Here is a 15,870-nt window from a genome sequence, read left to right as displayed (position 1 = left end):
TAGAAAGTTTTTTGTGTCCTATTCCTGTGATCTACTCTTAAATTGGTTTGGTGGATGGGGAAGTGGGTCATTCTGTGCTAATTTTGAGAAATACAGGAGTTTGTCTGAAATGTGTTTGGGAATGTTGTTTTTATGGAATGTTTGAAACTTTTTTCATCAATACCATTTATTGTATTTGACTGTGAATTTTGTTAGTTTGGCTAGATCAGACATGTCAAACTTGCGACGTCACGTGTCATCACACGACGTATCAGGACTGTTTTGCCATTGCCGGCAATGGGGTGAGCGCGGCTTCTGCGTGACGTGTCCGGCCTGCAGGCCGGCAGTTTGAGACTTCTGTGTTAGATGGATCATTTTTAGAGAGTACAGATTTTTATTGAGAATATAGTTTCCTGGTGGAAGCTTGATTCTTTTGGCATTAAAGCCCTCAGATGCACTATGTGTCTGGTGAGATTCATTAGTCTGGCTGGGTAGCAGATAATATTTTCAACTAATGATTTTGGTCTGAAACTGGAACTGAAATTTGCACTCTTTTGAAGTCTCTACTTTCTTGGTGCATGTAACTGGAGAGTTTTATCTGTTTTACAGAAAGTGTTTTAAGCAATTCTGCCTTGTTTTGGGTACAGTATATTTTAAGGCATTTAACGGTTAAAAGAAAGCATTATTTATTTAATCACTCTGTAAAGTGATTGTGCAAAAAACAAATAGAATACTGTACTTTACTGTTCCCATTTCTTTCTAAAATTGCTCATTCCAGTCTATTAAATTCCATTCCAACTTTTATATCACCCTGAGAATTAGTTCGAGTCACATGGTGCAGATCCAGCTCCTTATTTTCCAAAATCTTCACTGGATCTTCTTTAAGGCACTTGTTTGCTGCAGAGAAGAGTGTGGGAAACAGTTCGGAGTTCTGCTCAAAGTTTTTTTTTCCCTTAGCCATCAGCTGGCAGAGCAAGCCTTTATTCTGGAAAAGTTTGGAACTGAAAGGTATTGTATTTGTTGTGGGTTGGACTGTGTACTGTGCCTCTCCATTACGGTTGAGAGAAAAGAAAGTGGCTGTGAGAAGCTGGTTCTGCAATCATACAAATCCAGAGGCTCACTTTGGGGAGAAGCAGCTGGAAGGTAAAGGGGGCATGCAAAATCCTGACAAGCTTTGCCTTGTCCTCCCCTCATCTGCTCCACGGGAGGGAGTTAACTTAAAGGAAAGTTTGTTTAGCTGTCTTGACGTATTCATAGTGAACTGCAAAGTCATCAAGTTTGGAATTGCCTGTGGAAAGATGATCTCACACAGGTGTGGATCCAAAGCCGCTTATTGTTCCTTTTCCCGCCTGCTGGTTTTAACAACATTTTGATAATCTTGCAAACTGATCTGCAGCATAAACCAGTTGATGCCAATCATTTCAAAGTAGGAAATTGTAGATGTGCGTTCACAAAAGATATCCACAGTTGATTACATGAGATGCATTTCAATTGATGTGAAACCCCCCTCCCCCCAAAAAAAAACAATTTAGGAGCATTTATGAAATCCTCCAATTGGTCCTAGTGTTGGGTTCTCAGATTAAGAAATGTCTGAACAAGTTAATGAAACAGGCACCTCTGAAATACTTCAGCATTGCAACATAGGACTGGCAGAGCAGTGTAGATGACACCTTGACCACAGATTGAGGACCAGCATGGTTTGAGAGGGGAGAGATAAGCAGACTAAACCAGTCCCAAATTTATATGATTAGGAGCCTGACTTTCCCCAGGTACTCTCAAGAGCTGGCAGCTATGGTCCACCTCAGTGTCACTCCTGAAGTCTCTGTTGCTGACTCGCCAGTGAAGATTTATGCCTCTGGCCTGGCACCCGCCCAGCTTGTGACCTTACATGCATCACTGACAGATGAAAGGGGAGTGAAGTTTGCAGCCAGAGCCTTTTACCAAGCCAATCAGAATGGAGAAGTAGACGTGGCAGAGGCCTCTGCTCTGGGAGGCAACTATACAGGTGTGTGGTCCATGGGCCTCTTCTACACTCTAAAAGCTGAGAAGATGTTCCACAGGCTGCTCAAACGTGATGTGACAGGCAGCCCCTTCTATGTTCAGATTAGCCTCTTTAATTCTACTGTGATTACGCCCTTGCCCACGGATGAACCATTGGCTACTTGCACTGTGGAACGATGGTACACAGCCCCCGGAGTGGAACGCATCCCAATTAAGTCTGGCCGGGTCCGGGGAGCCCTCTTCTTGCCTCCAGGTAAGGAAACTGAATTCTGTTTTCTTTTCCATTTCCCTTTATTGCCTTAACCTCTTGCTTGCAGTGGATGGTGCCTCCAAATGTATCTAGGGTGTTAGTGCCTAGACTTCCTAGCCAGCATGGAAGCAGTGTTGATTTGTGCTTTGATGAGCAATCCCATAATTCGTTAGCCTTTTGAGATCAGCCAGACCAGGAAACCATTTTCACAAGTTTGCCTGGATCTATATTTTATTGATAAATGCCATATCTTCCCAAATTTCTTGGTTCCTGGTACCCCTAGCAGTTCCCACACTGATTTCTAATATTAAAATTCCTGAAGTATCCACCTGCTATTGCTAGATTGAAAGATCTGATCTCCTTCTCCACATCTGCCTCTCTGATTGGCTGTTCTGTGTATATGAGCACAGATTGTTTTCTTTTATCCAAGTTGGATCATGGTACTGATAAAAGAGACCATGTGCCCATGCACAATTCTTAGTAAAGGTTTGAACACTTTCTGAAAAAGGGGCATATAAAAAGTAGAAAGGCATGTCATGCCACAAGGAAGGGAACAAATGGGTCACCCAGATTTGCACAGATGTTTGGAAAGCTAAAGCTGAAAATCAGTTGAAGTTAGTGAAAGATGCTAAGAACAAGAAAAGGCTATTTGTCATCATTATGTCCAAAGAAAAAAAACAATAATTTGTAAATGAGCTATGAGAATTAGACATCCCAGTCTTTCCTGAGAAGCAGATAAGCACTCCATTGGACAGAAACATAGTCAGGGAACACTTATTGACTTTAAAGGAATCTTTAAACCAAATATTTTGGCCTAGATGATTCCTGGAGCACTGAAAGAACTTGCTGATGATCTGGTCAAATCATTATCTTTGGAATATCTTAGGGAATGTGAAATACCATGTGAAATACCAAATGACAAGAAATATTTGAAATTTAATTATTTGGAGTAGTACTAATTCACAGTATTCGTAGACTACCCCAGTTATGAGAGTCTGTTACTACTCACCACTATAAGTTAGCATGGTCAGACTAATCTTTACTTTCTATTAACTTCTTTCATAGGTTATGGAAATGCTATAGATACAACACTATATAATCAAGATTTCATCAATGCATTTGACAAAGTATCCAGCAGGTTGGATGATTGTGGTTGAGTGACATGTCAGTTAGGACAGAGGTCTCCAACCCCCAGTCTGTGGACCAGTACTGGGCCGTGGCATGCCAGCAACCGGTCCGCTCAAACAAGCAAAGCCCCATCTGCAGGATGCAGGCAGCACACAAGACCACACACACACTCCGGTCCGTGGAAAAATCTCTCTTCACAGAACCGGTCCCTGGTGCCCAAAAGGTTGGGGACCTCTAAGTTAGGATATATAGTGATCTGAAAATCATATTCAGATGCTCATTTAATCATAATTCTTCGTGAAACTAAAGTGAGATACTGAATTCAGTGCTGCAAACTTCAGCCTGGGTCTGACACAATGCAATATTTTTTATTAATGTGTTTGATGATGGCGTAGAGGGAATGCTCTTCAGATCTGCAGATGTCACAGAATTAGCTGAAATAGCTGATGCCCTAGAGATAAAGTTGAATACGGATGTAGTAGCTTAGAGAAATGGAACAAAATGACAGAAAGAAACTTAACTGAGACACAACGAAAAGTCATTCATGCATCTCACAAATAAGATGTGAGATGCACAGCTTGCTAACAGTACCTATGAAAAAGATTTTGCAAGAGTTGCTGAGTGAAAATTAAATTTGGCTCAGCAGTATGACATTGCTACTAAAAAAAAAGCAAATGCAGTTCTAGACATCATTAAGAGCATTGTTCCCAAATAAGAGAAAGTAATGTATTTGACAAAAGGGATTTTACTCTTTGTTTTTCATTTCTTCACTTATCCTTGTTTTTTCTCCCTCTCTGCCTCACCAGGCCCTGGGCCATTTCCAGGACTGATTGACCTATTTGGTGGAGCTGGAGGACTAATCGAATTTCGAGCTGGCTTATTGGCTAGCAAAGGCTTCGCAGTTCTGGCTTTGGCTTACTTTGCATATGATGATTTACCACAGACTCTGGAAGTAATAGATCTGGAGTATTTTGAGGAAGCAACCAGACTGCTCTTGAAAAATCCTAAGGTGTGCATGAGATTATATCTTTTCTTAAACTTCTTGTTGGCACTCAAGAAGATCCTAGAGTTTCTTCTCTATTTGTTATGCAGAATATTTCATACAAACCTAGAATGCTATGCATCTGTCAGATACACAGTAGTGGCCAAAATTGTGGAAACCTTTTGGGAAAAGTGTACAGTAGAAATGCCACCTCTGGTTAAGTTTCCACCAATTTTTCTTCTAATTTCTTTATAACTGTAGCCTTGTTCACTTAATAATACTATTTTACATCGCTTTTTGGGTGACCAGTCAACTTTATGCACCATTACTTTAATTTTATGTTTTACAAGATCACTAAATGAAAGGGGGGAAAACCCCAACTAACTTAATAGTGCTCACATAACACGCTGACAAATGTCCTCCTCTCAGCTTCAATACATGACATTAATAACTGAATCCTACTGTGATCTGATTGGCTCATTGCCAAAACAAGATGACACCTGATTGGCTCTCTAAACACTCATGCTCATTGGCTACAATCAGATGAAGGAAAGCTACCTGATATCAATCTAAGCAAGTTGTGCCTCCTTTTTCTGGTTATTTGGCTATTACTTTTCATAGAATACAGTACAGATAATTGAACAAACCTTGTTGCATTACATTCTTGATTAAATTATCTTTCCATTCATATATATTTTTATGATACTACTCAGTGCTTTTTTTCAACAACAACAAAAAAAGGGTGCCAGAACACTCATCTTGTTAATCTTTTATTTATATAATTTTATTTATATATTTATTTATATAACAATTATATATTCAATTCTTAGCATACATTTAATGTATTGTATTTAAGACAAATATATTTTTGAATCATAAATATTAAATTTTTGCTCTTTTCAATGATCCATACTAATGCTTTAGAAATATAATTTCCAGTTTTAGCCATAGTAAGCAAGCAAATTACACTAAAGCTAAATTTAACGTTACTTGTTAAAGATATTTACTGTATTTCAGAATTAGTATTCTTTCAGTCACAATTTTATTGCTATTCAATTTAGCTGATTTTAAAATGTGATGTAAAATCATAAGCACATAAAAAGAAAACAGCAGAAACAGCTGCAAATTAACTCAACAGTTCTATGCTTAGCAACATTTCCATTTAATCAAAGTCCTTGCTCATTCTAAATCTATTTCAGGGTTTACTTCCTATATATACACAAACAATGGGAAATGAGTTTCTGGGCTGGTTCAAATTTTTTGCACATTCCAAAAATTATGTCACGAGTGATGTATTTATAGGTATATAATTAAAAGTACAATTGGCAGTGCAGACATGCCAAATGCTTCTAAAGTCAGAACCAAAATACATATGTTGTTGTTGTTGTTAGTTGCGAAGTCGTGTCCGACCCATCGCGACCCTATGGACAATGTTCCTCCAGGCCTTCCTGTCCTCTACCATCTTCTGGAGTCCCTTTAAGCTCACGCCTACTGCTTCAGTGACTCCATCCAGCCACCTCATTCTCTGTCGTCCCCTTCTTCTATTGCCCTCAATCTTTCCCAGCATTAGGCTCTTCTCCAGTGAGTCCTTCCTTCTCATTAGGTGGCCAAAGTATTTGAGTTTTAGCTTCAGGATCTGGCCTTCTAAAGAGCAGTCAGGGTTGATCTCCTCTAGGACTGACCGGTTTGATCGCCTTGCAGTCCAAGGAACTCGCAGGAGTCTTCTCCAGCACCATAGTTCAAAGGCTTCAATTCTTTGGCGCTCAGCCTTTCTTATGGTCCAGCTTTCACTGCCATACATTGCAACTGGGAAAACCATAACCTTGACTATACGCACTTTTGTTGACAGGGTGATGTCTCCACTTTTTAGTGTGCTGTCTAGATTTGCCATGGCTTTCCTCCCCAGGAGCAAGCGTCTTTTAATTTCTTGGCTACAGTCCCCATCTGCAGTGATCTTGGAGCCCAGGAAAATAAAATCTGTCACTGATCTTGTCCAATCCTGTGGCCACTGTTGAGTTTTCCAAATTTGCTGGCAAATTGAGTGTAGCACTTTTACCGCATCGTCTTTTAAGATTTTGAATAGCTCAGCTGGAATACTGTCACCTCCACTAGCTTTGTTGTTGCTCAGCTTTTCTAAGGCCCACTTCACTTCACATTCTAGGATGTCTGGCTCGAGGTCAGTGACCACCTCATTGTGATTATCAGGGACGTTAAGCTCATTCTTGTATAGTTCTTCTGTGTAATTTTGCCACCTATTCTTAATCTCTTCTGCCTCTGTTAGGTCCCTGCCATTTTGGTCCTTTATCATGCCCATTTTTGCATGAAACATTCCTTTCATCTCTCCAATTTTCTTGAAAAGATCTCTGGTCCTCCCTATTCTATTGTTTTCTTCTATTTCTTTGCACTGTTCATTTAAGAAGGCATTCTTATCTCTTCTAGCTATTCTTTGGAATTCTGCATTTAATTGGGAATATCTTTCTTTTTCTCCCTTGCCTTTCGCTTCCCTCCTTTCCTCAGCTATTTGCAAAGCTTCCTCAGACAGCTATTTTGCTTTCTTGCATTTCTTTTTCTTTGGGATGGTTTTGGTTGCTACCTGTTGTACAATGTTGCGAACCTCTGTCCATAGTTCTTCAGGCACTCTGTCTATCAGATCCAATTCCTTAAATCTATTTGTCACCTCTACTGTATATTCAACAGGGATATGATTTAATTCATACCTGACTGGCCTAGAGCTTTTCCCTACTTTCTTTAATTTAAGCCTAAACTTTGCAAGGAGAAGCTCATGGTCTGAGCCACAGTCAGCTCCTGGTCTTGTTTTTACTGACTGTATAGAGCTTCTCCATCTTTGGCTGCAGAGCATATAGTCAATCTGATTTCTGTGTTGACCGTCTGGTGATGTCCATGTGTAGAGCCGTCTCTTGGGTTGTTGGAAAAGAGTGTTTGCTATCACCAACGTATTCTCTTGACAAAATTCTATCACCCGGTGCCCTGCTTCATTTTGTACTCCAAGGCCAAACTTGCCTGTTATTCCAGTTATCTTTTGGCTTCCTACTTTAGCATTCCAATCCCCCATGATGATAAGGACATCATTTTTGGGTGTTAGTTCTATAAGGTGCTGTAGGGCTTCATAGAACCGGTCAATTTCATCCTCTTCAGCACCGGTGGTTGGGGCATAGACTTGGACTACTGTGATATTGAATGGTTTGCCTTGGATTCGAACTGAGATCATTCTGTCATTTTGAGGATTGTATCCCAGTATTGCTTTTCCTATTTTTTTATTGACTATGAAGGCTACTCCATTTCTTCTGAGGGATTCTTGCCCGCAGTAGTATACCTGATGGTCATCTGAATTAAATTCACCCATTCCTGTCCATTTTAGTTCGCTGATACCTAAGATGTCGATGTTCAGTCTTGTCATCTCTTGTTTGACCACGTCCAGCTTTCCTTGATTCATGGATCTTACATTCCAGGTTCCTATGGAGAGAAAATCTTTACAGCATCGGACTTTCCTTTCACCACCAGACACATCCACAGCTGAGCGTCCTTTCGGCTTTGGCCCAGTCGCTTCATTCTTTCTGGCGCTACTAGTACTAGCCCTCTGCTCTTCCCCAGTAGCATATTGGACGCCTTCCGACCTGAGGGGCTCATCTTCCAGCGTCATATCGTTTTGCCTTTTGGTACTGTCCATAGGGTTTTCATGGCAAAGATACTGGAGTGGTTTGCCATTTCCTTCTCCAGTGGATCACGTTTTGTCAGAACTCTCTGCTATGACCTTTCCGTCTTGGGTGGCCCTGCACGGCATAGCTCATAGCTTCATTGAATTACGCAAGCCCCTTCGCCACGACAAGGCCGTAATCCATGAAGGGGAAAATACATATATACACAATTTTTTCTCTCCTAAATTTTCAGGTAATGTATCTGTTCCATATAAATATAAAAGAATGATAGGCTCTGTATTTGTACAAGTGGCCGATTATCACAGTGTGCAGAAACGTGGATAACTGCAACCAGAAGTTGCAAGCCCTCTCCTTTTCACTGCATGGGAATTCAGACCTGAGATGAACTTTTTGGTCAATCTCACCGGCTTGCTTGCTCCCAGCTACTCCAGCCGAGGGACCTCTCAAGGCTTTCTAGTCGGGCCCTCCCCAATGGTCGGGAGGATGTTTGCAGGCTTCTACACCCTGGAGGCGCCCAAGAGTGGCTGGGTGGCGGGCCCGTTCCAGCCGGCCCCAGCCCTGCAACAGACCCCGGCCCCACTGCCGCTGCCCTCAACAGCCCAGCCGGAGAAGGTGAAGTGGCCCATTAATGCCTTCATGGTCTGGTCATGTGCACAGCGGTGGCGGATTGCACAGGAGCAGCCCTGGCTGCACAACTCGGAGATCTCCAAACAGCTGGGTGCTGCCCGGCAGCACCTTGATGCCACCCAGAAGCAGCCCTTCATCAACGAGGCCAGGTGGCTCTGGGCACACCACATGCTTGACTACCCAGACTACAAGTACCAGGCAAGGCAGAGGAGCTGGTCCAGCTGGGAGCCCAGCGGACTCTCCCCCGCTTGCCTGCCAGGCCCATTGGTGCCCCTCAGATGGACGCCTGCCTGCGCCGGCTCACCCGGGGCTGGCCCAGGTAGCAGCAGCTGCATTATGGGGGCCACAGTGGCGCCCTGCAGCAGCCTGGTCTACAGCACGCCAGGCCCCACTGCCTTTGCCACCATGCCAAGAAAGCTGGACACTGGCCTTCAGCACCCGTGGGGGACTTCCCGGACATTTTGGCTATTTATGGGCTGCAGGGCTGCGAGGTGTCTGATGCATCCACCCCAGGCTACCTCCCTGAGCCCCCTCCCCAGCCCCTGGGGTTCAGCTGAAGTGCCCACTTGGCCCCCCTCTAGCAATGATGCCAGCTGCAGCTCCGTGTCTGGGTTTCAATACGCAAGGAAGGCACAGCCGGGAAAGACCAATGTGGACGTAGTTCAGAGATGCACGCTAAGCACCCCACCCCCCCAGATCCAGCACCGGGTAGGCCACCAGCCTGGCTGACATGGGTGAGCACAAAGAAGGAGTGCACATGGACTCTGCAGAACCCACCTCCCACTCCTTGTCCTCTCTTACTTACCTAGTTGAGATGGTGTAGTTGGGCAGCATGGAGAGGTGCAAAGTTCCTGCCAACTCACCTTTGCTGCAGACAACTTGCCTGTGCAACGTTTGCTGGCTGGGCCTTTTGGCACACTCAGCAGCAATTCCTATTGGCTTTCAAAAGCCAATAGAGTAGTAGCACAGCTTGTGCAAAAGCTTTTTGTGTGTGTGTGCAAAAAAAGGTGCCAGAATGCTGTTCTGAGCGTTCTATGAGAAAAAAAGCCCTGGTACTACTCCAAAAGAAAAAGTGGTGTTATTAGCCATCAAACCTCAAAAATACACTTTCCCCAAAAGGTTTCCACAATTTTGGCCACTACTGTAACCAGCTAAAGGGATTTTGGGCCTGATACCAGCATAGCACAGCAAAGATCAGTAGCATTGTTCCTGAGGGCAGAATGATGAGAACAGCGCTGCATTGCTACCTTTTGTATGTGCATTGTGATACATTGCTGACCCCTCAATGCTACAATGCTCTTTTGTCATCTTGTGGACACACCCATTATATCCACCCTCTCAGTTTTCATTAAAGCATACAATATTTTTTTCTTAGGCTTCCTTATGTGTAGCTGAAAAACATGCAAAAATATGCAATTAAGAGTCATGCTTAAAAGTGCCCTGCTTCAATGAGCTGATTCATAAAAGCAGCAACATTTTTTTCAGGCTTCCTTCCTTCCTTCTGTCTGTCATATTTTCTTGTCACGTATTGGCTGGCTGGCAGAAAGAAAAGTTCATTTTTGAATGTGCAGATCTACAATAATATAGCATGTGCATTAGTATGTTATTTTTTTTATAACTTTGATATCACCCCTCATTGTTTTAAGGAAGAAACTGATTTAAACTTTTGTATGTCTCTGTATTTGCTCCTCTAGGTAAGAGGTCCAGGACTTGGAATTATTGGTTTGTCCAAAGGGGGAGAAATTGCATTGGCCATGAGTACCTTCTTAAAGGAAGTAGTGGCTTCAGTGTGCATCAATAATGAGTGGTACACCACTTCACTTTAATGATGTCAGTATCCCTGGAGCTTCCTACCCATATGAGAAGATTCTCATTAATGAAATGGGATTGATATATGTTTTTGATTGCTTGAGACATCCTCTGGATGAAACATTTGAAGGATCTACCATTCCTGTGGAGAAGGCCCAAGGGCACATCCTCTTTGTGGTGGGGGAAGCTGACCAAAGCTTCAATAGCAAGGCGTTTGCTGAAGCAGCCCTGACTCGAGCAAAGAAATGTGGGAAAAATCATTGTAGCCTGTTGTCTTATCCAGGGACTGGATATCTGATAGAACCCCCTGGTTCTCCAGTTTGCTATGCCTACCCAATTTGGATTTCTCCCCTGCCAATCCAATGGGGAGGGGAAATGAAGCCTCATGCTGAAGCCCAGGAGCACTCCTGGAATGAGATCCTGAATTTTTTTAAGTTTCATCTTGGGCCACTTCACAATAGCAGTTTATGATAAAAGAAAGGCCAGGTTGTTTAGCTTCCTTTAGAATTATGGAGTTGGATGGAGCCACTGAGGCCATGAACTCCAATCTTCTACCCTGCACAGAAGTTAAAGTTAAAACACCTCTTTTAGATGAAGGGGAGCCCTCTAGCTCTTCGACTGATTAGATCCATTGTTGAACTACTGCTTGGTGTTAGAAAATTTTTCAGAACATTCAAATAGAGTCTGCCTCACTGTTTAGATGTCCCACAGTCTGAGAAGAAAACAGATGTTAGCATTCTCTGTGAGCTTCTTAAGGAATGCTATTATATTCTTCCTTCCGTTCTTTGTTTTTCATAAAGCTACACACGTCAAGATTCTTCATTCTGCCTTTTCCACCTGTATAAGCTGCCCAAAGTATTTTCCCCCTGTAAGAGATGGAAGGGAGATTCTACCCCACCCTCTAAAAACAGCGGCAACTGACTATCCAGGGGAGTTTAAAACGTTGCAATAATAATAATAACAACAACAACAACAACAACAACAACAACAACAACAACAACAACAACAACAACAACAATAATAATAATAATAATAATAATAATAATAATAATAATAATAATAATAATATTTATATACCGCCCTTCTCCCGAAGGACTCAGGGCGGTGAACAGGGCAAACGTATAAAAATACAAAAATACAAAAGTTAAAAAGAATTAAACATAATGCCCAAGCTAAATACCATAAATACATATATTAAGAACAACAATAAAAACCCCAACCCATCCCCCATCAGGCCAAGCCGGCTTGTTCGAATAAATGCGTCTTCAGATCGCGTCGGAAGGAGCGAAGGTCGGGCGCAATCCGGAGCTTGACCGGCAACCGATTCCATAAATCCGGGGCACCCACAGAGAAGGCCCTCCCCCTGGGGGCCACCAAACGACATTCTCTGATCGGTGGCACCCTGAGGAGGCCCTCTCTGTGGGAACGCACAGGGCGGAGGGAAGTTGATGCCGGCAGCAGGTGCTCCCTAAGGTACTCCAGACCCATGCCATGTAGGGCCTTGAACACCATTACCAGTACCTTGAGTCTCACCCAGAAGACAACTGGGAGCCAATGCAGCTCACGGAGCAGAGGTGTAACATGGGAGTATCGGGAGACTCCCAACACGACCAGAGAAAAAAGACTAAAATGAAAATTCAGGAAAAAGAAGATGGTGCTTATCAGAAAGAATACTTTAAAAAGAAACATTTGTTTGAATATGGCTAAAGAAATGGAAAAACTTTGAAATATATTACTCTTAGAGGGATAATCAAATGAAATTAACATATGGAATATAGATCATAAAAATTAATTGTTAAGGATTGTCTTATAAATGCTACCCAGACAACATTCTGTTTACAAATTACTGAATGATTTATGTTATGTTAAAAAATTCTAATAATATATATATATATATTTAAAAAAAGAAAGCTAGAATAAGGCTGAAGAAAATTGGGATTTTGACTTTTTAGTGAGAATTAAAATAGAACAAACTCAAATAGACAAGATGTGTATTTTGAATACTAGGTTTTGTTATGAGCTGAGATAAAACTTTGGTCATTTAAAACTTGGAAGTATAAATATTAAAAGTTAAATTTGAATATTAATTTGCTTATAAAAGTTGAATGTAAAAGTAAAACTAGCTTAAATATGAGATAGTAGAGACCAAGAGAAAAAGAGAGGAAGTATTTAATGTTGAAATAAGAGGAATTTTGGTTACTAAATTTAAGATATTTGGAAATTAATAGAAAATAAGAATGTTATACTGTATTATTAATTAGTAGATATAAGATGGCGAGAAATAGGATATATTCAAATAGATAAGATGTGTATCCTGAACATTAGGCTTTGTGATGAATTGAGATAAAGGGAACTCTGGTTATTTAAAACTTGGAAATTATAAATATTAAATGTTAAATTTAAATGTTAATGGGAAACTAAAAATTGGGAAAAACTAATTAGGACATGGATAGTTATGAAGGACATGTATAAACTAAAAATTATTGATAAATGTAGGAGTTATTTTTATTTAATTGATATAATAAGAATTGTATTAGTTTAAACATGAGACAGTAAGCACTAAGGGGAAAAGAGAGGAAATATTTGATGTAATAGTTTGAGAGTAGTACTAAAGATATCTGTATGTTATTGAATTATCTATTAACTCAGCCGCCATGTTGCTTTTTAAATATTTAAATGTAAAACTAGGAACCACAGCATTATTATCTTAATTCTAAAATTTATTTAGGTGTTCAGAAAGACAAATTACAGATCGCTGTGAGGATGAAAAGCCTAAACATAAAAGTTGGTGAAGGTATTATTTCAGTTATCTGAAAATGAAAATTCATCCTATTATAGGTTTGTTAAAGAGATAATGTGCACAAGTCAGAAGCTTCAGTTCTTGCCTTGGAGTGCAAAAAAAAACACCAACCCTCTGTGAAGCAGTGAGGGTCAGCTCTATCACTCCCCTGGTGTCCCACAAAACTAAGCCAGTGGCTGCTTGATTTTGCTCATTAATAGTCTAGGGAAGTATAGTCTAATAATGGAAAACGTAATACAGTTTACTGTAACTGGCTTGCTAGAGCAGCATCTTTTTTTCACCAGTTGGCAGCAGTGAGAATAAGAAGAGAAAAACAACTTTGTTTGGGTGGGTGAGAAAGATCTGATTTAGCCCACTGCTAGTGAGTGAAGCGGAGCCAAATATTCTGGTTAAGGGCAGATTGGGAACTTCAGGGAGCTCTTGCTGAGTGCACTTCAAGACTGGACAGTGCTATGGACAATGCCAGAGACACCACAGGGCTAAACTGACCAGATCCGGACTGAGAGAAGTATGCCCATTGTAAGCTCTTGAATATTCATTGATAATTGCCCAATCATATTAAGCAGGAAACACTAAAAGGGATTAAACCCACAAATATGACACCGTTAACTTCCCAAGAGGTCTCAGGTAGTCTTATTTATGACTACACAAAGCAGGAGGATTAAGTGCCAAATTTTAAAGTCAAACACTGGGGAAGTTTATACTTTGCCCAGGAGAATTCCATCGCATCCTTTGACAAATTCATTCTCTGTATTTAGGCTTTTTTGATAAATGTTTGGATCAGGATTAAGTATTTCCATTTTCTCCGGGTTATGTTTGCGTGACCTCTTTTCAAGCTTCTGTGAATTATTTTTTAACCTTGTCTATATGTACATTTCTCTCCTTATCCACCCAGGTAAGAGGTCCAAGAGCTGGAGTCATTGGCTTGTCCAAAGGAGCTGAAATTGCATTAGCCATGGGAACCTTCTTAGAGGAAATAGCCGCTGCAGTGTGCATCAATGGTGCCACAAGTATGAATGGTGCACCCCTCCATTTTCGCGATATCAACATCCCTGCTGTTCCCTACTTGGCAGAGACGATTCTCATCAATGAAATAGGATTGATGTCCAGTTTCAATGTCATGGGAGATCCTCTAGATTCAGTTCATGAGGTCTCTGCCATTCCTGTGGAAAAAGCCCAGGGTCACATTCTGTTTGTGGTAGGAGAGGCTGACCAAGGCTTGAACAGTAAGATGTTTGCTGAAGTGGCTTTGGGCCACGCAAAGAAGTATGGGAGAACTAACTGTAGGTTATTATCTTACCCTAAGGCTGGACATATGATAGATCCACCTGGATCCCCAATTTGCTTCGTCTCAACTATCTGGGGTACTACTATACCCTCAATATGGGGAGGGGAGATGAAGTCCCATGCCAAAGCTGAGGAACATTTCTGGCCAGAGGTCCTGAACTTTTTTCAGCTCCATCTTAGCCCAGCTGGAAATTTATGATACCAGAAGGAAGTGCAGGTTGCACAGGTTCTTTTGGTCCACAAATATTATCAAAAAAAACCCCTACTCACAAGATAGAAATTGGGTTCTCATAATGCATGTTTCATAAAGGTAACTAGATAGTAAGAATCATATACCATGATAAGACTCTGGAAATGCAAAAAAGATTAGCGTTATTGTCTTGTTTGGTGTGTTGTGAATTTCAGAGTACTTCTATAATTTCTATTTCAAAAATTATGGAAACCTTTTGGTAAAAGTATACAGTAGAAATGTCACCTTTGGTTAAGTTTCCACCAATTTTTCTTCTAATTTCTTTATAACTGTAGCCTTGTTCACTTAATAATACTATTTTACATCACTTTCTGGGCAACCAGTCAACTCTTGGCAGTATTACTTTAATTTTATTACATTTTAGATGCTCACTAAATGAAAGAACACAAAAAACCCCAACCATCTTGATAGCGATCACATAGCACACTGACAAATGTCCTCCTCTCAGCTTCAATACATGACATCAATAACTGAATCCTACTGTGATCTGATTGGCTCATTGCCAAAACAAGATGACACCTGATTGGCTCTCTAAACACTCATGCTCATTGGCTACAATCAGATTTAGGAAAGCTACCTGATATTAACCTAAGCAATTTGTGCTTCCTTTTTCTGGTTATTTGGCTATAACCTTTCATAGAATACAGTACAGATAATTGAACAAACTTTGTTGCATTACATTCTTGATTAAATTATCTTTCCATTGATATATTATTTTATGGTACTACTCCAAAAAAAAGTGGTGTTATTAGCTATCAAACCTCAAAAATACACTTTTCCCAAAAGGTTTCCACGATTTTGGCCACTACTGTACTCACTTTTTTCCCTTTTTCCCTTCTTACTATTTTAATATGATATAGGTAAGAATGTTAAAGAGTTTACATCTTCAAGCAAAAAAAAGCTCCCTCTATTGGCTTTCCTAAGCCTATTGCAGGGCTAGGCAATCTTGGCTCTTTTTTATGACTCGTAGACTTCAACTCCCAGAAATCCTGAGCCAGCCATGCTGAGGGGAAAGGGAGGGGTTTCCAAGCTGAGCCATGCTGACTCAAGAATTCTGGGAGTTGAAGTCCTTGAGTCATA

At 41.0% G+C, this 15,870-nt stretch overlaps 1 protein-coding gene across 1 annotated transcript; it reads left to right on the top strand.

Annotated features, from left to right (window-relative positions):
* The first annotated feature begins 896 nt into the window (after nt 1–896).
* Nucleotides 897–15,338, top strand: LOC308660804 (acyl-coenzyme A amino acid N-acyltransferase 1-like). The gene is given in 6 exon segments (XM_081315415.1): nt 897–987; nt 1,749–2,233; nt 4,165–4,367; nt 10,339–10,442; nt 10,444–10,630; nt 14,149–15,338. Coding segments are annotated over 5 exon segments (1,548 nt in total). The 5' UTR covers nt 897–987; nt 1,749–1,770; the 3' UTR covers nt 14,740–15,338.
* Nucleotides 15,339–15,870: the final 532 nt, after the last annotated feature.

The sequence above is a fragment of the Vipera berus genome, assembly GCF_964194415.1.
Source record: "Vipera berus genome assembly, chromosome: 1".
NCBI classification, from domain to species: domain Eukaryota; kingdom Metazoa; phylum Chordata; class Lepidosauria; order Squamata; family Viperidae; genus Vipera; species Vipera berus.
Note: the sequence above shows the minus strand (reverse complement) of the source record. Positions and strands in the feature narration are given on the sequence as shown.